Source organism: Capra hircus, chromosome 9, assembly GCF_001704415.2.
Source record: "Capra hircus breed San Clemente chromosome 9, ASM170441v1, whole genome shotgun sequence".
NCBI classification, from domain to species: domain Eukaryota; kingdom Metazoa; phylum Chordata; class Mammalia; order Artiodactyla; family Bovidae; genus Capra; species Capra hircus.
In genome coordinates this window covers 56846849-56874791 of record NC_030816.1, presented here as the reverse complement: position 1 = coordinate 56874791, position 27943 = coordinate 56846849, and the positions used below count along the sequence as shown (strand labels likewise).

General features: G+C 36.1%; 1 protein-coding gene across 3 annotated transcripts in view; it reads left to right on the top strand.

The window, feature by feature from the left end:
• Positions 799-27943, top strand: part of MED23 (mediator complex subunit 23) — a 42337-nt gene continuing 15192 nt past the window's right edge. For 2 of the 3 annotated variants that reach the window (XM_018053224.1, XM_005684754.3), the window contains exons 1-18: positions 799-1036; positions 1390-1421; positions 1580-1667; positions 3747-3871; positions 5917-6028; positions 7459-7557; positions 8325-8426; positions 8862-8931; positions 10114-10226; positions 11593-11688; positions 12233-12250; positions 17437-17637; positions 19343-19486; positions 20670-20815; positions 21857-22102; positions 24233-24375; positions 25695-25869; positions 26509-26672. In XM_018053224.1, the coding sequence (XP_017908713.1) occupies positions 998-1036; positions 1390-1421; positions 1580-1667; positions 3747-3871; positions 5917-6028; positions 7459-7557; positions 8325-8426; positions 8862-8931; positions 10114-10226; positions 11593-11688; positions 12233-12250; positions 17437-17637; positions 19343-19486; positions 20670-20815; positions 21857-22102; positions 24233-24375; positions 25695-25869; positions 26509-26672 (2113 nt within the window). In that variant the 5' untranslated portion in view covers positions 799-997. The remainder of the gene's footprint in view (positions 1037-1389; positions 1422-1579; positions 1668-3746; positions 3872-5916; positions 6029-7458; positions 7558-8324; positions 8427-8861; positions 8932-10113; positions 10227-11592; positions 11689-12232; positions 12251-17436; positions 17638-19342; positions 19487-20669; positions 20816-21856; positions 22103-24232; positions 24376-25694; positions 25870-26508; positions 26673-27943) is intronic. The other variant, XM_005684755.3, reaches the window with a different exon arrangement.

The window sequence follows — 27943 nt, the reverse complement described above, 5'->3', positions numbered from 1 at the left end:
CATCTTTTAATTTCATGGCTGCAGTCACCATCTGTAGTCATTTTGAAACCCAAGAAAATAAAATCTCTCACTGTTTCCATTGTTCCCCCATCTATTTGCCATGAGGTGATGGGACCAGATACCACGATCTTAGTTTTCTGAATGTTGAGTTTTAAGCCAGTTTTTTCACTCTCATCTTTCACTTTCATCAAGAGACTCTTTAGTTCTTCACTTTCTGCCGTGAGGGTGGTGTCATCCGCATATCTAAGGTTATAGATATTTCTCCTGGCAATCTTGATTCCAGCTTGTGCTTCAGCTAGCCTGGCATTTCTCATGATGTACTCTGCATAGATGTTAAATAAGCAGAGTGACAATATACAGGCTTGATGTACTCCTTTCCTAATTTGATGGGCTTCCCTGGTGGCTCAGACGGTAAAACGTCTGCCTGTAATGTGGGAGACCCGGGTTCAATCCCTGGGTCGGGAAGATCCCTCGAGAAGGAAATGGCAACCCACTCCAATATTCTCGCCTGGAAAATTCATGGATTGAGGAGCCTGGTGGCTTATACACTCCACGGAGTCGCACACGACTTCGCGCCTTCGCTTTCGCTTTTCCCAATTTGGAACCAGTCCGTTGTTCCGTGTCCGGTTCTGTTGCTTCTTGACCTGCATACAGATTTCTGAGGCGGCGGTGCCTTAGGCTGGAAGTTTCACTTGGGGGCGCTCGCATCTGGCTCGTGGATCGCGCTTCTCCACAGGCGGAACCATCTGGCTGGGTCTCTTGTTTCTGTGCGTGCCGTAGTCAGCGCACACCCAGCGCTCAGGCTTCCGTGCGGGTTCCGGCTGATTGCTGGGCCAGGGAGGGGATAGTGCCGGCTTGGCGCCCAAGGAAGAAATTGACACCGACGAGTTGAAGTTACCTGCAGGCGTCTCCGGCCCTCTGCCCATCCATTGCCGGAGCTCGGGCCTGACCCGTGCCGCACTCCTGACCTCCAAGGAAGGCGAGGGTGACGGTCCAGATGGAGACGCAACTACAGAGCATTTTTGAGGAGGTGGTGGTGAGTGGAACTGCCAGGGATCCTGGGCGATAACTGGGTGAGGGGATGGCTAGGGGGCAGCGGCTCAAGAAATCTGGCCCACGCAACCTCTCCCCACCTCTTCCTTGTTGTGACATCGAGTATGTGTGCAAGGGTTGGGCGATTCTCAAACTGCTGTCAAATTCAGTTTCATTTGAAATCCACAACACCCTTTGTTACAGACCAAGCAGGTGGGTATTGTTTGTTTCTGCTCGTTGCTGATTAAGGTGATTTGCCCTATGTTGCACTATATTATTTTGCTCGGGGAGGCCCCTTTCCCTCCCTTAAAAAAAAAAAAAAAAAACATACTGTTTACTTTTTTTTTTTTTTAACAGAAAACGGAGATTATAGAAGAGGCTTTCCCTGGGTGAGTGTATACATGGCAGATCTTTGTGTTTTTACCTGATTGTATCTTTGTAAGATTTTCTTTAGATCTGTCTTGGAGGTTTATAAGATCTACTATTCTGCTTATGTTGAATCACATTTTTAAAACTAGTGGCAAATAATTCGATTTTTGTTTTTTAGCATGTTTATGGACACCCCTGAAGATGAAAAAACAAAACTTATTAGCTGTTTAGGGGCCTTCAGACAATTTTGGGCTGGTCTTTCTCAGGTGAGCACTGCATTTTTAATACACTCAGCTGACGATTTTTGGCCCTTTATTTTTTTACACTTACTTTGATGTTGCTGTTAAGATTTTTCTGGAAAAGGAGAAATAAAATTGTCATCATCTTTCATTTGTCTATTCTGGCTTCCGTTCATTTCATCTTGTATTCTTCCAGTAGAGAATCTGTATTGAAAAATCAGGTTGACCATAGCACAGTGTGAGTTGTTTTTATAAATCTCTCCCAAGTTAGATTATATAAAACCATTTTCATCCTATTCTGATTTATTTAGTGCACTTCAGAACAACTGTTGTTAGGAGTTGTAACGGATAAAAACTTCATTCATTTAATCAGCAAAGGAACTGGTCCAGCATTGATACAAAGATATTATAATAAAGATACTATAGTAAAGATACAAAGATGCCACAGTAAGGATCCAAAGATACTTTAACAAAATTGAGGCAAGTACAGTAAAACTTAATAACAAAGAGCATTCACCAGAAGTTACAGCCTTGTAAAAGATAAAATGTTTGAACCTTAAAGAACTCATGATCCAGTAGTACATTATTACCTTCTTATGATGTCTTATAAGTAGGAAATTGAGAACTGTTTCCAGTTGAGCCGCTAGTGACTAAGACTCACTACTCAGAAATGAATCGCATAGTTGCAGTGCGTTTGTTCTTTTACATTTCTTTTACTTTTGATTATTTTTTAATATAGTCATACGATTCAAAATGCAAAGAGGTACGAAAAGTTCCACCCAATGAGTAAGATTATCTGCCTTCTGCTTCTCTTAGCTTAGTCATTTGTTTCTTTTCCTGTCTGCAATCAGTGTTTCCAGTTTATGTTTCCTTCTGGAGTGTTTAATGCATAGAATCATTGTTATAGAATGTCTGTATGCCATGTACATTATTCATTAGCACCTTGCTTTTTCCCTCTTAAATTCTCAAATTGATGTAATTTTATATCAATCCACTTAAAGTTACTTCTGTCCTCTTTATTTCTTAGAGCAGCGTTATATCCTGTTATATGGCTGCACCATCCTTTGTTTAACCAGTCCCCCACAATGTGATAGGTTGCTTCTTACCTTTTTCTCTTTAAATAATACTATAATGAATAGTTTTAGGCAGGGGACACAGAATATATTATTGCTGGGTCAGAGGGTAGTTCTATGTGTAGTTTTTATAAAAATAATCTAATAGCTTCCATAAGGGTTTTACCAATTTATCCTCCCACCAGCAATATATCAGTGGGATATATATTGCTATTCCCTCAAGCCTCACAGTAGCATGTTATTGAGCTTTTTGATCTTTACCAGTCAAAAGCATGAGAAATTTTATCTCAGTATAGTTTTATTTTGCATTTCTGTGAGTGATATTGAACATCTTATATCTTTCTAACATTTTAATGTTTTAATAATTGATTAAACACTGTATGAGTTAAAATAAAACCCTTATCTTCAAGAATTGTGTGTTCTGACAGAGGATCCAGGAAGAAAATAAGTATTTCTAAACCAGCACTATTTATTCAGCAATAGAAATGTGTATGAAGGACAGTGGTAGCACAGAGCAGGACATCTTGAGGATATTCTGGAAGGTAACCTTTGATTCGGGCACCACATTTTGGTATCAGATTTAAAGTTTTGCAGGTCTGGAAAATGGATATGTCATTAGCTCATAACTGATTTGGCTCATGAGGCTGATGTACTAATTCATAGTGGATTTTTTCCTCCAGTGACAGAGATATTTATATCTGCCATTAAGGGCACTGCTTACAGTGCCTTTGCTAGACTTTTTTGTTGATCATGAATATGTTAATAAAATCATACTCTTTCTGGAGGTCCCATATAGTAAAAATGGTGGAAGTTTTAATCTATATAATCTATATAATTGTGTGATTTTAAGCTTAAAATAACTCAGCTACTAAATCTGAATTTTTTCAGTTCTTTTAAAATTGTTTTCATCCATTAATTTATAATGACGTATCTCACTCATAGTCTTCATATATACTCACAGATGCTATTAGCTATTTGTTACTTATAAAATATAAGTTTAGATCTAAAATGTGATCATTTTCTAATTTTCCAGGAATCTCATGAACAGTGCATCCAGTGGATTGTTAAATTCATTCATGGCCAGCATAGTCCTAAAAGAATTTCTTTTCTTTATGACTGCTTAGCAATGGCAGTCGAGACTGGTCTCCTTCCACCCAGGTATGGTTAATGATGAATATGAACAATCTGAAATATTTTCTTTTTTTTATTAACATTTAGAAATTGGTTGAGGTGGTTGTTGTAAAAGGATAAGAGAATAAAGAAGGCAGTTACAGTCAACAAAAAGTGCTTCATAGTATCTCAGTTTTAATTTCGAGGATGCAGTATTCTTAAAATTGTATACTTCAGGTGCTCAAAACCAGGCAGGTTTTGCCTTTTAGCCCAGGGATTAAAATCACTCACTTTGACAAGCTTTTCTAGGTAGTGTTTGTTGTATTTGTTACAGTCACTGATTTGTTTGTTGAATTTTTTAGATTCCACATATAAGTGATGTCATATAGTATTTGTCTTTCTCTGTCTGACTTATTTTACTTAGCATAATACTCTAATAGTCTGTCCATGTTATTGCAAATGGCAAAATTTCATTCTTTTTTTATGGGTGAGTAGTACACTGTGCGGAGAAGGCAATGGCACCCCACTCCCATGGATGGAGGAGCCTGGTGGGCTGCAGTCCATGGGGTCGCTAAGAGTCGAACATGACTGAGCGACTTCACTTTCACTTTTCACTTTCGTGCATTGGAGAAGGAAATGTCAACCCACTCCAGTGTTCTTGCCTGGAGGATCCCAGGGATGGGGGAGCCTGGTGGGCTGCCATCTATGGGGTCGCACAGAGTCGGACACGGCTGAAGTGACTTAGCAGTAGCAGCAGTAGCAGTACACTCTGTGTGTGTGTGAGATTGAGAGGGACATCTTTATCCATTCATCTGTTGAGGAACACTTAGGTTGCTTTCTTATCTTGGCAGTTATAAATAATGCTGCTATGACCATTGGGATGTGTGTATCTTTTCAGATTAGTGTTTTTGTATTTTTTAGTTATATACCCAGGAGTGAAATTCCTGGGTCAGTTCCAGTTAACTTTTGCTGCATGATGAATTGCCTCAATACTTCATGGCTTAAAACAGTAATAATCCTTTTATTATTAACGTTCACAATTACAGTGCTTGCTTGGACAAGGAGTAGGAAGGAGTTTCTCAGGTTTTGTGTTTGCAGTCGGATGGTGGCTATGACTGGAGTCATGACAAAGATTTCCCCATTCGTATGCCTAACTGTCACTTGAGAGACATCAGCTTGCACTGTTGGCCAGAACCTACGTATGCCTTCTCTGTGTGACCTTGACTTTCTCACAGTGTAGTAGAGTCTAGGAGCAAGCATTCATAAGAGGGCTAGGCAGAAGCTGTATCACTTTGCCTTGAAAGCCTTTCCATTTGCCAGTCTTGGACCTGCCCAAATTGAGGGATAGATTTTTTTTTCTACCCTTTTGACATTGATACTCTTCCTGGGAGGAGCATCAATATCACATTTTAGAAGAGCATGTGACGTCAAAAGTCTTATTGCAGCCATCTTGGAAAAACACAGTTTGCCACTAATTGGTTAATGATACACATTTAACCAGTAGCTTTTGGTACATTTCTTTCTAGCAAAAATATAACATAATTAATATTAGTTCTACTTTGGAGAAGGCAATGGCACCCCATTCCAGTACTCTTGCCTAGAAAATCTCATAGACGGAGGAGCCTGGTAGGCTGCAGTCCATGGGGTCACGAAGAGTCAGACACGACTGAGTGACTTCCCTTTCACTTTCATGCATTGGAGAAGGAAATGGCAACCCACTCCAGTGTTCTTGCCTGGAGAGTCCCAGGGACGGGGAAGCCTGGTGGGCTGCCGTCTATGGGGTCGCACAGAGTCAGACACGACTGAAGCGTCTTAGCAGCAGCAGCAGTTCTACTTTAGGACTTCCCTGGTGGCTCAAGACGGTAAGGAGTCTGCTTTGGGTTTAGTTCTACTCTGGGTTAAGTCTTTCATATAAGTAAAAAATATAAAATGCTTTATGTAATTTTTTGAAAGTGTGCTTGAGTAACATACCTTTATGACAATTATTAGCGCTTACTGTGACAAATATAATATCCAGAGTTTGTGGACCTTGGCTATTAGAGAACTTACAAAACTCCTGTCTTGTAACTGGAATGGGTATTCCTTTTTTCTAGGATGGTTTGTGAATCCCTGATAAACTCTGACACACTTGAATGGGAAAGAACACAGCTTTGGGCCTTAACATTTAAACTGGTTCGGAAAATAATTGGAGGGGTGGATTACAAGGTATTGTTTTTTCTGATTATAAAAAGTAATCGCTGTCAGATACTAATTTTTCAGTGTATATTAATTTCACATAAGAGAAATGAAGTGGAAGCATTTATAAAATCTGTCTCTTTTTTGTTGTATTTCCTGAAAGAGTTTAAAACTGCCCAGTGTTTCCCACAGCTCTCTGCTCCTCTCCCAACAGTCTTAAAAGTGCAGGTGGCTGGTGAACTTTTGTGACAAATAAGGAGTCACCAGGCAGACTCGGTTCTCTCATGCCACAGATCTTATGATCTTGGGGCCCCTGTCCAGTGGAAAGGCATAGAGCAGGGAGGTGTGGAACTGAGAAGGGATGCAGGCATCAGCTGACAAAGGGAGCAAGTCCTGCTTCACTTTGGCCACCTTGGGCACTGTCATTCCGTAACTGGTATCTTCAGCACTCTGCTCTTGACCAAAACCAACAGCATACACACTCTAATTGTGTCTCATAACACAGCTCAGGAGCTCCACAGCTGCAGAAGCTTCTGCTTCATTCAAGCCACTTTGGTTATTGTCTCTTGAAAGACTTGCGGATACCTGACCCTGTGCATTATATCTATTTTCACTGATCTCAAATGGTTTAACTGATAATTATTGGTCAGAGTCATGATTTCATACAAAATTAGTTCTAAGAAGCCTTTTCTGATTATTTTCTATTTACTTGTACTTCACTTTCCTTAGCAGGTTAATATGTAGTTTTGTACAAATAAGCACCTTATTTGTATGGTGCTTCATAATTGTTTCTTTCATGTATATGTTCTGTCTTTTACAAGACTGATCACATAGTTTATACTATGGAATGAAATGTCTTCCCTGTGTATTAGATTCTGCTTTGAAATCATGCAACTGGTAATAGATCTGAATAGATGTCCAGTTAGCAGAATAGCCTTATTGGCTAAGTTTGAGGGGTTAAAATATGTGATAGATGATGAGAAAGAGGGAATGAAGTTAGAATATATACCAAAAGGAAGGTGCAGAAAAGGTTGTCTGCCAAAAAGTTGAATATTTATTGTCCATGTTTTTCAGAGTATTTTCAAGTTCTTCCAAATATATTTTTGTCTGTTAAGCTCAAATTAAACTTTTTGGTCCCTCATAATAATAGAAACTTTTCTAATGTTATGAAGGTAAGAAAAGCTGAACGGAATGTGAAAAGTTTAATTTTTATCTATAAGTGACTTCCTTTGTTCATTCATATGGCAAGCCATTCTTTAGATAGAATTCTGTTTTGGAACATGACACTTCTCTTGGGTTAATGTTAGAGGTTTGAATGTTAGCTTTGGTTCAGAAAAATTAAAAGTGTGACTTTGAGGGTTACATATTTTTCCAAGTATATAATCTTGAAAGCTTTAGGCATTTTTAACCAGCACCCGGGACTTTAAAAAAAATTAATCTATGACTTTTTGTTGTATCAGGGTGTTCGAGATCTCTTAAAAGTGATTTTGGAGAAAATCTTGACAATTCCCAATACAGTGAGCTCAGCTGTTGTACAGCAGCTTTTGGCAGCAAGAGAGGTAACTTAAACTTGCCTGCAATTCATTGATCATCTCCTAAAGATATCTAGTTTTATAGTTCCATGCTTTTAAAATTTGCAGTAGTTTATAAAATGTTCCATTTCTTTACTTCTACAAAAATCATATTTTAAAGGTATTATTTCACTTCCACTGTATTTCAAAAGGAAATTTTACATTTTAATTCATAGTTTTTAATTATGAAAACAACAATATTGATATTGTTGTATCTACAACCATTATAAGATGTTGTCCTATGGGCCACTTTAAAGATCTTTGTGCTCTGTACCTAATGTTGCAGGAATTGTTTAGTCTGTTGCCTTCCAGTTGGTTTTAGTCACTCAGTCGTTTCCGACTCTTTGTGACCCTATGGATTATAGCCTGCCAGGCTCCCCTGTCCATAGGATTCTCTAGGCAAGAGTGGGTTACCATTCTCTTCTCTAGGGGATCTTCCCGGCCCAGGGATCGAACTTTGGTCTCCTGCATTTCAGGCGGATTCTTTACCACCTGATCCAACAGGGAAGTCTACCAATATTTAATGCATGTTCAATGTTACTTACTATCAGGAATCTGGTCTGTTATTTACTATCAGCAATCATTGTATTAATCTTCATTTTTAGATATTCACATTTAAATGAATTCTTATGCTATATTTAAGCCAACTGAATCCATGAAATAATATCTCTACTTTTTAAATATCATTGTTGGATTTAAAGGGCACATCTGTGGGACTATTCAAAATAATAACATAGCCCTTTTTTTTTCCCTAGGTTATAGCATATATCTTGGAAAGAAATGCTTGTTTACTACCAGCATATTTTGCAGTCACAGAGATCAGGAAACTATATCCTGAGGGAAAACTTCCACATTGGGTAAATTTGATGTTTTTTTAAATTTTTAAATAGAAATTTGTATTAAAAATTATTATATTAATCTGATTTTTTTGTGTGCTTATTTTTTAATGGTCACTTGATCCTTAAATAATATGTGATTTTTTTTTTATGATGCATTTCTTTCATTTCTCTGCTGTCCTGTTGAGATAGTTTATATATATCATTTTGTAAAATACACACAGCTTCATCAAATAGCTAAGGACATGGTGGTATGACCTGGCTTAATTCAGGGATAAATGAACTGGTAAGTAATTGTTTAGGAGGAAGTGAAAGAGGACTAACTTTGAGTAGTTTTATGTGCCAGGAATTGTACTAAATCTTTATATATTATCTCGTTTTATGTAAATGATTTTCATATTCAGAGCATCTTGATTTTGCTTTCTACTTACTTGTTTTCATTTTATTTTGTTTTAGTTACTTGGAAACCTGGTATCAGACTTTGTGGATACCTTCAGGCCAACAGCAAGGATAAACTCCATTTGTGGTAGGATTATAATTTAAAATGTTTTAAATATTTTTTAACGAGCTGATTTTTAGTGAGCTGACTACTGAACCAAGTTGACGGATGAAATCTTATACACGTCTTGGTGACTTGCCATTTTAGTGTAACCTAGGAGCTTTTATACTCTATAGAGTATAACTCTACTCCCCAGGCACCCGGAAGTCTCAGCAGATCTGTCTCTCTGGCTTTAGTACACCACATTGTCTGACTCCCAGCCCATTCCAGGCCACACCTTTGCTCTGTATATAATTTATTTTGTTTTCCACTTGTGTCATGTTTATTAAAGTCTTTGAATTTCCTTTTGAAAATAATCACATGATTTACAGTTTTTACAGTTCTCATATGTATATTCCTGAATTACTTATAGAAATCATGGTAGCCTCAGAACAGCCTGGGATTATAGACCCTTATTTAATCAGTGACCAAGTTTTTAGCACTTTCTGTGAGTCAAGTGCTATTCTGGGTACTGGAAATACAAAAAAGAAATGAAAAGGACACTAGACTGATAATTCTTAGGCTTTTAGCTTTCATAACTGAGAGGATATTAACATCATTTGATGAATTACGGAAAGTGGTGCAGATTTGAGAAGAGTGAGGATGAATTTAGTTTATGTTATATTGAACTTAACATGCCTGTAGGACATCCCAGTGACAGTACTTATCAGGCATTTGGATACATGAACTGACTAATGGTCATATGCTACTTCTAAGGCCTCTAGGAACATCCTGTTTAAAGTTACTTAGTTTGACCTGAGATTAAAGGTCTGTAAACTTTTTCTATAAATGGTGACACGACAGATATTTTGGCATTGTGGGCTATGCATTCTTACAGCTACTCAACTCTGCCATTAGAGAGAAAAAGGAATAGCGTTCCAGTAAAACTTAACGAGAGCAGGTGGATTTGGTTCATGGATTATAGCTTGCTGAACTCTGTCCCTGGACAAATGCAAAATCTGTGAGTTTGGAAGTTTTGTACAAATTGGTCTTTAACCAGCTGGGCTAAAAATATTTAAAGAAAATTCCCAGACTTCTAGCTAATTAAAATATATTTTTAACCAGTGCCTTGTTCAGCATGATATTCATTAACTATTTGTAGAGTGAATGAAGGACTAGGCATTGCTATGTTCACATTTATTTAGAAAGCATTTTTTGTAATACCTACAGGCCGTTGCAGCCTTCTACCAGTTGTAAATAATTCGGGTGCCATTTGTAATTCATGGAAATTGGACCCTGCAACTCTCCGTTTTCCTTTGAAAGGCCTTTTGCCATATGATAAGGTATGTTGTTCAATATAATGATGCTTTTGATCCATCAGTCTTCATCCAAGATTATATATTGTGTAATGCTAAATTGTCTCTTCATAGACTGAAAAAGTAAGTATTCAATGAAAGATAGTTTATAACCATAAACTATGGTTTTTGTCATATGATTTCAGGATCCAAGGTTAGCCTGTTGTTTGTGATATTGCAGGTGTTTATGTTCCAGTGGTCCACTTCTGGCAAAGTACTTGGTGTTAGAAAATTGAATTTTTAAATTGATTCCTTGTTTTCACTTTTCCTTTACAAAGCAAGGACCAAACATGAATTTGCAGTGTCCCTAAAACTTGAAGAGTGAGCCTCCTTATTGGTTGTATTTTTTTCAGAAGGGGAGAGGTGGGGAAGGACAAAAGTAGAGTAGAAATTTCTCAAGGAGAAAAATCCACATATATCCATAATATGAAATATGAGATATAGACATAAAGCTATGATGAAACACATATGGCAGATTTGTCTTACTGTCTTGGGGTTTGGAGGGAATGACAGAGCAGGTTATAGGGAGGGCCAAATAGTTTTCTGTAAATGTTTCATGTCAAAAATGATATAGAGAGTGATTGGGAAACTTATCCCAAAGTGAAGGAGGTTAAAGTAGTACAACTAAGGTGATAATTCACAGCTCTTGGGATATTAGTCAGCAAAACTTTGAAAGATGAAAAAGTGATAAACTAAATGGAATTGACAATCATATCAGTAATAAAAACAGATAAACTTATTGTGTACTTCCTATATGCCAGGCACAGTTTTAAGAACTTTACTTCATAACAACTTTTATTCTTAACTATCATCTTAATATTTCCGTTATCCAGGTGATGAAACTGAGACACAGAGTGGGGTGTTAACTTTAGCAAGCAGTATGGTCAGGATTTGAACTCAGATAATCTGATTCGGAATAATCTACACTGTAAAATCCCTGTGCTGTCAAGTCATTTGTCCTCCCGAATCTGGATGGAAATGATGTTTACATTTATACTTACAGAAGAATGGTTAGAAACGGCCTCCTTTCCTCTTTGATTAGATTTCTGGGCAGAAAATCCTTTCCTTACAGTGATGCTTAAGACTTTGACATGACTGTGGCTGAAGCCGTTCCTAAGGTTTTCTCTATGACCATGAGCAAGTCCCTTCAACTCAGTTACATCATTTATCAAATGAAGGGTGGGAGCAGACTAATTGTAAACACTAAAATCCTTTGATTTTTTCCCACTAGATACTGCCTACTGTGTGAAGGTAACAAGAGCCTTTAGAGGATTTTTTTAATCCCAATTTCAAATTTTTTGAATGAACATTAACTCTGATCTTGAAGCAATGATTTTCTTTATTTTCTTTAAAGGATCTGTTTGAACCACAGACTGCTTTGTTGAGATATGTTTTGGAGCAGCCTTATTCCAGGGATATGGTCTGCAATATGCTAGGTTTAAATAAGCAGGTACTGTACTGTGCTGGAAACCTAGTAAATTCTGCATAGAATCTGCACTATTCTTTTCTCTTTTCTTTGCTATAGCTAACTGAGCAAAACAGTTAAGAACTATTTGATGATTTTTTTTAATATATGGTTTATTAAGTATTATATTGTTTCTATCATTTATATATTGCTTTAAGAATGTTTAAATTAAAAAGGAGATATTTTAAAAGTTGGTTTATTTTGCATTGCTTTTTTTTCTATAAGGCCAGTTTCAAGTATACCTTTTGCCAGAGAAACCTACACATGACTTAACCATAATTTTTGACTCTTTTTTTTGTTTGGGTGTCTGTTTTTATAACCCTTGGTATCTTCAGCATGGCCTCAATTGCTGGGTTTTTTTTTTTTTCCCTTTTTGGTGTATGTTTTTGGTGGTTTAACATGTGGGCGGGTTTGTGCTGACTCTGGGTTCCTTGAGGCTGGCCTCATAGTCACTGTTTTGTCTTTTCTTTTTTTCTTCCTTTATTTTTGTTCTGTCCTGTCTTGTCCTGCCCATCCTCCAATGCTCTAGACCTTGAACATTGCTCAGGTATGTTCACAACCTTACTGTTGTATTGTGACTAACGATACGCTGGCCGCTTTGTAGCCACTGATTCCATTTAGAGAATACATGTATGGTCGGGGCTTGAAATTGGCAGGACCATGCTGAGACCAAGGCCACTAAAATGAATTTCTTCTTGGGATATGAGAGTTGTTTTTGGTGGATTGTTTTTGGTTTTGGTTTTTGGTGTTTGTTTGTTTTTTGTTTTTTTAATATTCTTTTTTTTTTTTTTTTTTAAATCAAGAGACAACACCTGGCATTTGATAAAGCCTGTCACTTTTTGATGAGTTGTTTTTCCTTCCCACTCCATTTTGCTGTTTTTCCTACTTTAGGGCTAAAGCTAGCCTGGTGGAATTTTCAGAGATGGAAAGATTTGTGGTGGCCTTTATCTTTCCAGATAATTAAAACATAAACAACAACATCAATAAAAATACCTGCCTTGCTTTGCCTAAAAACAAAACAAATTAAAAACAAAACAAAAAAAGAGAAAAAAAAAACAGTTTAACAGAGATATGTTACTTTTACAAGTTGGAGTGGTAAGCGTTACATGGGGAAGTTTTTTTGGAAACGTGGAGATTGACTAAGAAATGTCACACTCTTAGGTGACCCCACACCTGCTTGACAAACACCCTTCTTTGTCAGTCTTTGCCGGAAGTGACCCCCTCCTGGAGTGAGCGCCTCTCAGTGGAAGCCCACCTGTGGCAGGAGGAACACGAAATGGCCAGACTTTATAAAACGAACTCTTATACATTCCCAAGTCTGTTCCAGGACTTTTCACCTTTGAGATTTTAAGCAAAATAGTGATTCTAATTATTTTTGTTAAAAATTTTTGAGCCCAGCATATTAAAATAGACCAGCTTTTTGATTTTAATAAGATGTTCTTGTCCAAGTTATATAAAATAGCGTTGCTGTTTGCAATACTATAGTGAAGGTTGTGCCAGTGCTTCCATTTATAAAGCCCTATTTTTAAGGACATATAGCTTGGCCATAAAACTTGCTCAGTGTTGAAACTTTGCATGCCAAACCTCACCCTAGTAGCAGTATCTCTTTTATTATTTTAAGTTTTTTCTTCTGAAAAATTTACCAAGTCTCCTTGTTTGGACAAGCCTTTGTTCATGTGAAACTGAAACTGCTTCACACCACAGTATCTGACAGTTACCTCACATAACCTGTCAATGTAACATCTTAAACACCAAGTCATTAACTCTGATGAGCTTTCACTTGAGTTAGAGGTAAGTATTCAGTTAACCTTGAAAGAATGCTTTCATGCTATGTCTTAAACCTAATTTTTGCAATGAACTTTAAGGCATACTTGACTCAGTTTTTTTGCAGTTTGGTGAATAAACATACCCATGGTCATTTGAATCCCGCCCCCCAGATATCCTTAGCCATCCTTAACTTTTTGCTTTTGGAGGGCAGCTCTTCTCATACGAGAAATTGATGAAATTTAGAGAAGGATATTTCTGATCTGATCCTTTTAATAACAAGTTTCAACCTAAAAAAAGTTTATGACTAAGACATAAATCCATAAAAAATAAAGTTTATAATGGAAATGCTGACAGAACATTATTAGTATTGATCCCACTGTAGTGTAAACATTGTCAAAAGTTCACAATTCATCAGTAACTGTTTTGGTAGAAAACACTCTAGTGAGTGGATTTGTAGTTGACATATTATTTTTACCACCTAGAAAGTAGGGTGGAAAATGAGAGCACACTGTATAAGAAGCATATGATTAAAAATTAACAAGTTATCACATCTTTTATCATTACAGAAGTATATCCAGCACTATACTTTCTTATCCTTTCTCTAGCAATGCAATAATTTACTTAAAGCTTTGAAACCTTTTAAGAGCTGTCCATATTGTATTTTCCAGTAGGAATTGGGCTATGGTACTTTATCGTAAAATCGGTTGCATTCAGAAGGTCATAAATAGCCCAGTTCTGTGACCAGTAGGGTTGAGTGTTCACAGTGGAAGAATCCTGTTTTGTGTGTTTGCACAACAGTTTGTATTCCTTCTACTGAAAAAGAGCATTACAAAACAGATTCATTCCTCAAGCTCTGAGATGTGGTGGTGTATGAACTCTGACTATGCTAAGATAGTGAAGTACTAGACTGATCATTCAGTTTATCCTTAAAAGGCACCATTGAAAGTGGTATTAACTGGCAGGGGACTCCCTTTCTGGTTGGTAGAGAATATGATAAATGAAATACAAAGGGATTTTTCTTCCCAAGTTGTCCTGAATAAATACTGCTCTAAAATTAATTTCTATCTCTGAAATAATGGTTTTTAACTTAACCAATGCCTACCTAAGTGCATGGGCTTCCAAAGAACCCACCTGCCAGCACAGGAGACAAGAAACACAGGTTCGATCCTTGGGTTGGGAAGATTCCCTGGAAGAGGATATGGCAACCCACTACAATATTCTTGACTAGAGAATCCCGTGGACAGAGGAGCCTCGTGGGCTACAGTCCATGGGGTCTCAAAGAGTTGGACACAACTGAAGCAACTTAGAATGCACACACCTAATTATAATATGTTAAAATTGTACCACATAAGCAGTACCAAAACCATTACATGGAAATGGGGGCCACTTAATATAGGATATGGTTACTAAGACTGAAGGCATTATCATTTGCCATTTTAAATAGTGGTGGGAAAAAAATCAAGGGCATGAGTGGGGATTAATATTCATGTTTCCATTAATGCCTTGTGCCTGATTTTCAGATTGAACATCTAAAATAAGTTTCCAATACAGTTTGACCATTATGCAGAAATTAAAATGCTAAATTTAGATTCTTACTGCTAAAAAGAGGCTTTAACTAAACATTCATGTATGTATGATGTCAGCTAATTCAACTTATATACCCACATCTTGAAGGCTTAAATTTATGAAAGCTTTCAGCAGCTTGTGAATAATCTTGGACATAGCATCCATTGGCTACCAGTCTATTGATTGATAATTAAATCATTAAACTGATTTACAGATTTGTTCCACTTTATAAAATAATTTATGTGGTAGAGAGTCTTAATTTTAATGAACTTATCTTTTAGCAGTTGAAAACTAAAAATGTACTGTAAAGGTTAGCAGCACAGTTCATTTTATAATCCATACTTCTCTCTCTCTCTCTTTTTTTGGTATTATTAAAATTGGCAAGTAAAAGAGGAACATAGGTTTAAGCTATCCCTAAGCTTAGTTTGAGAACTATCCTTGGATTTAACCAAAAACACCTGGGAAATACAGAGTTAATTTTGACAGATGTTCTTCTACCCTCAGACTATGTAACTACATTTGCTGCCCTAGATATACCTGACTGATTTAACTATTAACAGAAAATTTGGGGGTAGTCTTGAGTCTTAATATATATTGAATGATTGTCAGCTTTGACTATAAATTTCCTAGTTTCTTAATTTGCCAAAATCTTGGTATTTTTGGTTTTCCTCTGAATCATGAACTCTTTGACCATAAATCACTGCACTTCTAAAAATATGTAGTTAAAATTCAGTTCTTTAAAACAAATAGCTAGTAGTAACATGGAAAACTCAAAAAAATGACCCAGGTGCTAAAAACCAACTTTGTTTAGTTTATTCTTTTTTCCTGAAGCAGACTGATGGAAGATTGTCATGGGTGGAGGAATAGATGACAGATTGGTTAGTTTCCAAACTAGAGCCAAATTCCCATCACTAACGACAAATTCCTACTGGAAATCCTGGCTTTACTTCTTTTCACAAATTTTTCTGACTCTTGTATACTTTGAATGATCTCACTCTAAATTTGTGTTGTCTGACACATTTCTTAGGTTGTTGGTGGTTGGCAGAACTAGTGAATTTCAAGCCCTGTACACAGTAGTTTTGCATGCTGATTTAAGAAATAGTTTGTAGTGTTGTCTGTTGCACTTTGCTCTGCTTCATAATGATAATTACATTTGGAGGAAAAGTACTGTAGTCCCAACTGGTGGTGTTAATATTGCTCTTCGTAAAACTGTAATGTGGTTGAACTGTGATCATGGCATTGTGTTTTTGGAAAAATTATGAAACAACCATTGATGCTTACTGTTTTGGATAGATGTTTGTTTTATTTGCATGCTTTAAGGAAGTGCAGCTATATTGGAGCTTTACAAGTTTGGAGCTGGCAGAAAGCATGCAAAAGAGGGGATGCTATTCATTATGTTTTGTTTTTTTCCAAATTCGTCCCCATTTTGCATTTTTCCCCTAAATTTAAAGAAATCATATCCCTTTTTCATGGCAAAAGACTAATCTAAAGTTTATAGGGAACGCATCTATATTAGTATTGTATTCATTAGTAAGGCTTCCAACTGCCTGGCTATTAAGTCATATAACATATTTTATTAAAATATGAAAATGGCTTAAAATATGGCTTAACATTTCTTTTGATAAAAGCTTTTGAATCACTTTAAAAAGCATAAACCTTTTTGCCTCTAGAAAGGGAAGTTGCATTTTCATTTTTAGTGTTTAAACTCAATTCTTTTTCTTGTTTTAGATTTTAAAATAATCTAATTTAAAATTAAAGCTGCATAATGTTTGACTTCTAAGAGGGAAGAACATAGCTTTAACTTTGAGGTCTCCTTTTTTTTTATAATGGAGGAAGTTTCCATTTCAGTATCAAATAAGTACCACACATTGAAACATAGACATTGAATATTTAGATATACCTCTGTATTTAAAGCTAATGTAAACCAGTGTGACTACTTTTAAGTAAATAGATCACACATTGCTTTGTTCACTCTATTGTCATAACATGTGATTCCTGGAAATCCAGGGTTTTCATATTTTGAATTAGATTACAACATTAATGCTGTTATCACCATTTCATATATCTTTAAAATGATCTTTGTTCAAGAAATAAATAACAGAATTTTCTACTGTGTAGTTCCCTCTGTCATTCTGTAACAATGATGTCTGGAGTAAAAGTCAAAAGTTAATGGGAAGCCTGTTTTAGGTGAGACCTGAAAACTAATTTTTTATGAAATTCATCCTCTGTGATATTATAACATGATGCAGCTTTAATGGACTAAACCTAGCCTTAACTTTCTAAGTTCAACTTCATTCCATGCTTCTTGGCCTCTTTGTTACAATGAATACCCATTAACTGGTAACTTCTGAAACTAACTGGGAGGCTTTTGGAATACTGTATTTAATCTCTGCCCTACAGCACAAGCAGCGCTGCCCTGTGCTGGAGGACCAGTTGGTGGATCTGGTGGTTTATGCCATGGAGCGATCTGAGACCGAGGAGAAGTTTGACGATGGGGGAACAAGCCAACTCCTCTGGCAGCATCTCTCGAGTCAGCTCATTTTCTTTGTGCTTTTCCAGTTTGCAAGTTTCCCACATATGGTCCTTTCTCTTCATCAGAAGGTAAGTACACACCCTTTTTCAGAGCCACTTCACCTGTTGATTAGTATATTTTAGACGGGTGTATCTAGTGAGCAGAAGTTCTGAGCTCTGATTTCTCTTCTGTTCAGTGCTCTTATGGTTTCTTCACTTTTCACTTTCTTGTCACTGTAAAAACTTGATTCAGTTATTTATTGCACATATTCACAGTGCCAGGACCAGGAGATACAAAATGAAAAGGCACTAATGTAGTACCCTTAAAGAGCTCCTTACTGGTGAGAAGACGTAGGTATAAACAATTGGATTATAATAATAACGGAAGCATGTTTCCTTGCAATAGAAATGAAAGAGAAAAGTCTGTGTTAAAGACACCCAAGAGTGGCTTTATCAAAGGGGGCTTGAAACTATTAGTTGAAAGACAAGTAGAAATTTGCCAAGGGGAAAAAGATAGGAAAGTGTTTCCATGGCAATAAAATGATCGTTTAGAAAGAGGCAGAAATGTGTGAAAACATGAAAGAAAACCATAGAAGGGAAAGTGTTGGTGAGATGAGGAAAGCAGAAAAGTAAGACCAGACATGGAGACCTTTATATGCCCCTGTGTTTGTTCTAAGGATTTAAATTTACTTTGGGAAGTAAATGAGGAACGGAAAGACATCATCAGATACAAGCTGGAAAAATTACTGCTAAGCATCACATATGGGAAGACAGTGATGTAGAGATGAATGAAGCCAAAATCAGAGGCCAAGAAACTAGTAAGGGCGCTGTTGCAGTGGTCTGGGTGAGAGAGGCTGAGGGCCTAAACCAGAAAAGAGGAGGAGCCAGAAACCAGGTAGGCTGGGAAGTATATTAATAGGACTTGATGGCAATAGGTGACAGAGAGAGTAACAGGAATCTAGGATCACTCACTGGTTTCTGCTTTGGCAGTGAATGAAAGAGGAGGACAGTGAATCCAAAATAGAGAATACGAGTGGAAGAGCAAGTGTGTGGGAAGGGTTGGCTTTAGGCATAGGGCTTTATCTGCATTGAGTGGGAGTGGGAATAAAATAAGTGTTGTTATGTCTGTAACATCTTGATAGCCTGGATTATCTTGGGGAAATTTTTCATAAGAGTTGTTAAAATCCTTTTGACCACCACGTACTTACCACCCCTATCACCACCACTGGTTTCTGTTACAATCTATAGGAAAATACCAGGAAAAGTATTTTTGATAACCAGTCCTTGAAGGGTTAAAAATAAATAAATCTAACCTTTTTGTTATAATAATTATAAACTCTGGTATTTTTTTAATTTATCTGTTTTTAATTGGAGAATGATTGCTTTGCAATGTTGTGTTGGTTTCTGCCATATATCAACATGAAGCAGCCATAGGTGTACATATGTTCCCTCCCTCGTGAACCTCCCTCCCACCTCCCACCCCAGACTCCTTGTGTTTTGATGCAGTATTTTTTTAATATTCTCATATTAAACTTGATTCTCGTGCACACATACTCGACTTTATGTCTAAAACATTTCATTTTTGATAAGCATAGTTGTTTTGGAGATCAGGGAGAAGCAATATTAATTTTAAAAGCTTTGCTGGGTGTGCCTCGAGTAGAGACAAAGTAATCAGTAAATGCCAAAGCTAGATGCTAACTTTCTAAGAACAAGATTTCTCTCTCTTTTTTTTTTTCTTTAAACTTTATATATCTGTTTCTTTGACTGTAGATGTGCATTTAAATACCTTTTACAGTTGGCAGGGCGAGGACTGATTAAAGGCAGAGATCATCTTATGTGGGTTCTCTTGCAATTCATCTCTGGAAGTATTCAGAAAAATGCGCTAGCTGATTTTCTTCCTGTCATGAAGCTCTTTGACCTTCTGTACCCAGAAAAAGAAGTAAGTTTGGCTAGTGTGATTAGAATTATGTCTAGTTTATGTTTAAGAATGTTAGTGTCATTTTGTGAAAAGAGCACTGGACTTGAAAAATGGAAACATGGTTCTTTTCCCAGTTTTTGTAATAGCTGTAACCATGGGATGGACATTCAGTCTCTCCTGACATTAGTTCATTTCTATGTAAAATGAAGAAATTTAACTAGATTGTTTCTGAAGTTTATTTTAATCACAGTCAGATCACAGTCAAACATCTAGTATAGCAAACTCTTTCTCTATATTTTAAAAAGGTTTATAATTTTTTAAGAGCGTGAAACTGTTTTAATATATACACATTTAAGGACCAAAAACATCAGTATCTGTTAATGTTTTTTTTTTTTTTGGTTGTTTGCTAATTGAGTATGTCACACTAGTAAAGTCGCTGTCATGTCTGACTCTTTGTGACCCCATGAGGTTCCTTCATCCACGGAATTTTCCAGGCAAGAATACTGGAGTGGGTTGCCATTTCCTTCTCCAATGTCACACTAGTGCTTATTATATAAGATGTTTGAAATATGGTATGTATTGATGATTGCCATCTTTTAGGAACATTTTATTATGGAAATTTTAAAATGCACCAAATGTAGAGTAAATTAAAAAAAGAAACTCTTCTGTACCCATCACCAAGAAATATTCTTATTTCATCTTTCCTTCTCATCTTGTTTTTCCTAATGCTGGATAATTCTAAAGCGAATTCCAGACATCTATGTCATTTCACCCTACAGTATGTCTGATGCTGCTCATTTAGATTGCTTATCTCTTACATGTTGTTGAAAAGCATACATGTGACTCTTAGAAATTCTCTATTCATATTTATCACAGTAAAATAATGATGCAATTAATTTTTTCATATGATGTGTTTAAATTTTAAAGAATAAAAATTGAATGATTGTAAATGCTCTGTGACAATGGGAAAAGCTTGACTAAGCACCTGTGAATTTCTCTTATTTTCTTGGAAAGTAAAAGCAATCTTTTGTTTCAATATTTGATAGCTATTAGATCTTCTGATTTGTATTATTGAACAAAGGATGACTGGAGCTAAATTAATACAGGATATTTTAAAAAGAAGTATAGCAGAAATGGATTACTATAATATATATAATTAGTTCATTCTACTCTTCCTTAAAATATGCAAATTGTTCTTTTTTAGTTTATCCCAGTTCCTGACATTAACAAACCCCAGTCAACTCATGCCTTTGCCATGACCTGCATTTGGATTCACCTCAACAGAAAAGCACAAAATGACAACTCCAAACTACAGATTCCAATACCTCACTCCCTAAAGCTTCACCATGAGTAAGTTGTTTGTAGCTTGACAGTTCATTTTTTTAACTTAATAGTGGGTTGAAGGCTAATGATAATTGTCTCAGTATTTATATGATATATGAAAATCTTCCAACATCCACTGGAGATAAGGATAAATATTTAATGTGTACATTATAACTAAGAGAACCTAATCAATACCTGCAGCAGAAAGCAATTAGAAGATTAACCAATCCTGTTTATATGTATGGGGATATATATATATATATTTTTTTTAATTTTCAGGTCTATTTTTGCTTTTATGTATTTTATCTTAGTTAAAATACTTAATTTCCAAAACTATGTAAAAATGTTTCAGAATATCTTAGATTTGATCCTGATTAAGATATCACTCACTCCCTGGACTGCCAGGATTGACTGAACTGATCTGGCTGGCATGTTCCCTTACATCATTTCCAAAGCTGTGATTACCCAAAAGGACACACTTTTTTAGATAGGACTGGGCTTCCATCAAGGGTGTTAATTCCCACCTAGACCTTCTGAAAAAGACTGTCAGATCTCTTCATAGGAGACTTTAGGGTAGTCAGATTTCACATTTCATTTGACTTTCATTGTATGATACCCCTTAACCATTTTTCCTTAGTGACGTCTGTAATGAAGTCATTTAAATGTACTTAAGCAAGTAGATAATAGATGGAAGCCTAGTTCATGAATCTGTGACTTATTTCTTCATTATCTGAATCTTAGTAACAAATAACCATTCATTGTTCACTTTTAACTGCTAACATTCTTTCTGAAATACTTCTTAAACCTTTTGTGTGTCAGCACTCATTTGGCAGAAACTATGATATCTATAGGAATAAAGATAGTATATTTGTTCAGTCGCTCAGTCATGTCCAACTCTTGGTGACCCCATAGACAATAGCCCGCCAGGCTTCTCTGTCCTTTACCATCTCCCAGAGCTTGCTCAAACTCTTGCATGAAGTTAAACTTTTATTTTAAAAAATACAATGCAGATTACCTTTCTGGAATTTATTTTCATTTTTCTCTATTTAATGGAACTTGAAATTTTAGGTTCCTGCAGCAGAGTCTTAGAAATAAGAGTTTACAAATGAATGACTATAAGATCGCCCTGCTATGTAATGCATACTCTACAAATTCAGAATGTTTTACATTACCTATGGGAGCTCTGGTGGAAACTATTTATGGAAATGGAATTATGAGGATACCACTTCCTGGAACGAGCTGTTTGGCTTCAGGATCTATTACGCCCTTACCAATGAACCTCCTGGATTCACTGACAGTTCATGCCAAAATGAGGTATATTCTTTTTATTTGTTTGGTTTTATGTCAGGGAATTGACATCAGTGTAGTAAAGACTTGATTTCACAATTAGGTGTGTATATTTGATGGTCAGATATATTTTAAAAAACCTTTAGGTTTATTCTATAACGAAAATGGTATTGTTTATTATAGGAATTTGAGAATATACATATAAGCCCAAAGAAAATGAAAATAATTGCTATAATCCCTCCTTGAAAAATAAGCATTGTAAAATTACATTTATATATATGTATTCTGAGTCCTTTTTCTATGTGTATATATATGAATTTATAGGGGTTTTTTTGTTTTTTTTCAAAATCTGCTCTTAACTACAGTACTATTTATGGCCACCTTTTTCTCATTGTTGTTCAGTTGCTAAGTTGTATCCAACTTTATTAAATACCTGTTTATTTTCATTTTTTAATTAAACATCTTTTTAGGGCTAGTGCTCTTCAGAACCATCTGGTTTAATTGCTACATAGACGTCTTTTTTTAGGTCTATATTGCATATTGTTGGATACTGAAATTATTTGCAGTGTCTTAGTGTTATAAAAAACGCTATGAAGATTATCTTTTTGGCTGTCTGTGCACCTACCCATAATTCCATTTTTATTAAATAATTTGCTAGAAATAGTATTACTGCGTCCAGGGATGCAAAACCTGTAATACCTTTCTTGTATTGACTATATATATAGGGGTGCTTTTAGAATTGACATTTATGGTTTCTAAAAGACAGAAAAGGCTCCAAGTGCCCCCAGGAGCTAAGCTGATGATGTGACTGAGTGGTGCCTGGTGCTGCATGCAGGCAAGTCAGGTAACAGTGTGCCAGGAAGCTTGTGTATAGAGAGGGATTGTGAATGACGGGAGTGTGTGGGGCTCAACTCACAGTACTGCCACTTGGGCTAATTTCCATTATGTTAAACTGCATACTAATGTAGTTAGTTCTTCTAAATGCTTTTTGTAAAGGGCTAGAAATCCAGATTTTTATTTGTAGACTTTCAGCCATTAAATATTGACTCAAGCTTCAAACACTGCATAGGTCAAAGAGAATGTGTGTGGGGGCCTGCAGTGGGGGACAGCATTGGTTCTAGAAAAGCCACTCTGTTTTTCAGACGGTAAATGTGCTAGAATCATACATGCACTTTACTGGCGTATGGATGGAGTTGAATATAGCCCTATTAATACCTTATATTAATAGGTAATCCTGTTAATTAATATTTGGATTTTGCAGCTATTTGTTAAGTGGTTCTGTAACAAAAAATAATTTCTTAAATGGTTTTAGTTACATATTTGGGAAAGAAAAACAGCCTAAAACCATTCAAACGTAGTATTTTTTTAAAGATTTATTTTTTAATCAAAGGATAATTGCTTTACAGAATTCTGTTGTTTTCTGTCAAATATCAGCATGAATCAGCCATTGGTATACATATGTCACCTCTGTCTTGAACCTTCCTCCCATTTCCTTCCCCATCCTATGCCTCTGAGTTGATACAGAGTCCCTGTTTGAATTCCCCAAGTCATACAGCAAATTCTCATTGGCTGTCTCTTTTACATATGGTGATGTAAGTTTCCATGTTACCCTCTCCATACATCTCACTCTCTCCTTCCCCTGCCCTGTGTCCATAAGTCTGTTCTCTATGTCTCTTTCTCCATTGCTACCCTGCCAATCAATTCATCGGTACCATCTTTCTAGATTCCATACATATACACTACGATATTTGTCTTTCTCTTTCTGACTTACTTCACTCTGCATAATAGGTTCTAGGTTCATCCACCTCATTAGAACTGACCCAAATGTGTTCCCTTTTATGGATGAGGAATATTCCATTGTATATATGTATCACAGCTTCTTTATTCCATTATGAGTTGTACCCAAATTTTGCTGTTTGGTGAACAGAGAGACCCTGATGCAGGTTGAAAGCAACATGGAAACCAGAGTCAGTCTCAGGTTATACAATGCATCACTACCATATGTCCTGCATAACCTAAATGACCAAAAAAAGCTGATTCATTTCAGCTGAAAGTTCAGATTTATACCAAGTTCCCTATAAGTAGACTAATCCCTGTATTTATGTTAAAAATCTGGATTTTTATTTTGTTTTATTTTATGTTATTGTTTCTCCTCAGCCTTATCCACAGCATTGCTACCAGAGTGATAAAACTTGCTCATGCAAAGTCCAGTGTGGCCTTGGCTCCAGCCCTAGTGGAAACTTACAGCCGTTTACTGGTCTATATGGAAATAGAATCTTTGGGCATCAAAGGATTTATCAGTAAGACAAGACTTTCTGGTGTTTTATAACCATTAACCTTTTTTGTTCATTCAAGATACACTTTTCTAGTTTCTAAGAATATAGAAGTGTGCAGAAGTCACTCTCATCGTAGAGATCACCTACTAATGAGGAAAATGACAAAAAGTGTATGTAACTGAAATATAAAATAAATAAATCTTAGAGAAAAATAGAGCAAAAAAGAGGGATAAGACCCTCACAGAGGGTCAAGGGAATGGGATACATTTTTTAAAAGTTGTGGTTAAAAAGTGGGGGTCGGGGGTGGGGCATGCAGTTGTACTAGGTGCTTGGGATGTAGTAAACAGGACAGGACAGACCTGTCTGTAATCATAAAAACCCATGACCCCATTTGGCTGGCTTACTGGTTTGCCCCCGGACAGCAGTAAGTTCCCAGGTCTGACTGGCAATACGGAAGGCATGTTCCTGCATTGCATTACAATTCAGTGCAATTCAATGTAATAACAATTCAATTGCATTACAATTCAATTCCTGCATTATAATGTCTGTTAGTTATTATGCAGTTCTAAATAATAAACACTTTCTAATATGAAAGTGTTTTTCTGATTTGCAGTAATTCTAATTTTTTACCAATGCGGTATCATTTTAACCATGGTTACTCTTCTTTCCAGATAATTGAAAGTCAAATTAAGCTTTCTTAGCAAAAAGGAATGGGTTATGATATAATTTGTATATTAAAAAATGATCCTCAAGCTTTGAAAGGTTGGGAACATTAACTTTATTAAAATAATTTAAACGATAACTAAATAAAAATAAATGAAGACATGAAGAAGGCTAGAGTAATTTTTTCCCATTTCCTGGCTCTTTACTTTCACAGATGAACTTGACTATCATTTTTCAAATTCCAAAGAAAAATGCAAACTTGGTGTTACAATAAGAATCTGAATTTTCTTCCTTACAAAGTGAAAATGAAAGTCGCTCAGTTGTGTCCAACTCTTTGCGACCCCATGGACTATACAGTCCATGGAATTCTCCAGGCCAGAAGTGGGTAGCCATCCCCTTCTCCAGGGGATCTTCCCTTCTCCAGGGGATCAAACCCAGGTCTCCTGCATTGCAGGCGGATTCTTTACCAGCTGAGCCACCAAGGAAGTCCTCTTCCTTATAATTAAAGTACAAATTATGGAGAAAATTGGGGAAATATATGTGTGTATCTATGTGTTTGCATGTGTGTGTGTTCATGATCAAAATCTTTGCATAGAGTTTACTCAATGTGACTTTTCTTTAATTATTTTTTAATTCATAGCTTTTACTGATTGGTGTCTTAAATTTTCTTCTTCTTCAAGGTCAGCTTCTGCCAACTGTTTTTAAATCTCACGCTTGGGGTATCTTGCACACTCTTCTTGAGATGTTCAGCTACCGGATGCACCACATTCAGCCCCATTACAGAGTTCAGCTCCTAAGTCATCTTCATACTTTGGCTGCAGTTGCACAAACAAACCAGAACCAGCTCCATCTCTGGTGAGCTCACTGGAGACTGTCTTTCCTTGGATTTGTTAGAAAATTTGTTTGAGATGGCAAACTTAATCCATTACCTTATAACATTCACTGTCATAAAATTCCTCTGCTTCTGGAGTGTTTTATTTCCAGTATAGAAAAAGTAGAGTTCAACTTCTTAAATAGAAACCCACTAAGATAGTTGAATCATTGCTTGGGGAATTTGGACTGAGAACAAGTACTTCCACGACCTTTGACATTGTGTTTTAACTTAGTGCTTATTTAGATTATGGTTAAAGTATCATGTTATTTTGATTTTGCTCTAATTGAAAATATATTCCAAATTTTTTGAGATGTCATTTTTGAAACGCTGTGTATCCCGGTGAGATTTTTTTTTAGTCCTTAAAGCTACACGCTGTCTTTTTCAAATGGGTAAAAATGTCGGGTGATTTTTACTATTAAATTTGACACCTCAGATTTTTAAAAACAAGTTAAGCAAAGCTTGTTTTCACACAAAAGAGTTTGTTTTTACTCGAAGAAGAGAAATTTATAGTTTGCATGTTTCCCCATTGTGATTAACCTAGAATCGCATTTAATTCTAGAGTTCTGAGTTTATATGCAGCTTAACTTCTTCATGATTGTGTTTGTTCTCCCACTTTGCAGTGTTGAGAGCACTGCACTCAGGCTTATAACAGCACTGGGTAGCTCAGAAGTACAGCCGCAGTTTACACGCTTCCTCAGTGATCCCAAGACAGTGCTCTCAGCGGAATCCGAAGAACTGAACCGTGCCTTGATACTGACCTTAGCTAGAGCAACTCACGTAACAGGTACAGTGACCATGCAGCCACCAGCCCCAGAAACAGATGTGTCAGAGGGTGCTGTGTCTCCTGACTGCTGGCCTGGGGGTGGGGGTAACATATGAGAAGATTCTCCTCACTTGTATCCAGAAAAACCAGTTGTTGTTTGGTTATCGTTACCATTTCAGTCATTAAAGCAAGTTCTTCTGTACTACCATTTTAACTTGGTTGAACATCAGTTTTTAGTTGTCTGACATCATTTTAAAGTCATGGTTCCTGAGCTTTTTGGTCTCAGGGACCACATTATACTCAAAAATAATAATAATAATGATTAAAATTCCAAACATTTTCTGTTTATATGGATCATATCTATGATATTTGCTTTTTTAGGTATTACAGTAGGACTTTTTAAGATCTGACTCATTTTAAAATAACAATAAAAAGCCTATTGCATGTAAACATAAATAGTGTAATTTTTGGTGTAAAGGAATATAGCTGAATTTAATGTCTGGTATAAAGGAACATAGCTGAATTCTCTTACATTCCACCCATTATAGATGTTATTTTAGAAGAAGTAAGTAAAAAAAAGAAAACACTATGGTTTCACATAGATATGAGGTTGGGAAGGGAAAGAGTATTTCAAATAGCTTTTTCAGCTAGTTATGAATCTGCTTTAATATTACACAAAATTGAATAATTGGTCATTTCTTAAATTTTCATTGCAATATAGAATCCAAAGTCCTATCAGGGAACTCTGTACTCTGTCACATTATAATCCAGTGATCTATTTTGTACATTTACTGGATTTTGTGTTCATGCATATTTTAACCTTATGGGTTGGTTTTTTGGAAAACATTGATTTACTGGATTACGTAGGTAGATTTATAAATGTTGACACATTTCATTATACAGTATCATAAAATTATATTTTTTAACCTTGCTACAAATTTCATTAGGAAAAGTCTTAAGTTTTAGAAAGCTATTAGGCTTGTGGTAGTGGATACAAGTTTTCCAAAATTCAGATTTTCGCTTGAAAGGTCAAATTTTATCATTGGTGAAAGATACAGTTATTTGTTCTTCTTAAAGTTAGAGGCTCCCTTTTTTAATTTTCAAGAAAAATATCTGCCTAATGCCCAAATCTGAAAAACTATATGTTCTTTCAAGTAAAATTGGGATTCCATGACAAAAGAGCTAATTTGACTCAATATTCAATCACAAGGTATTTTTCCTCAAGATAACCTTCATACTTTAATATGTAGCTGGAGCACCTTATGCATACTTCCATTTTATCACACAAGATG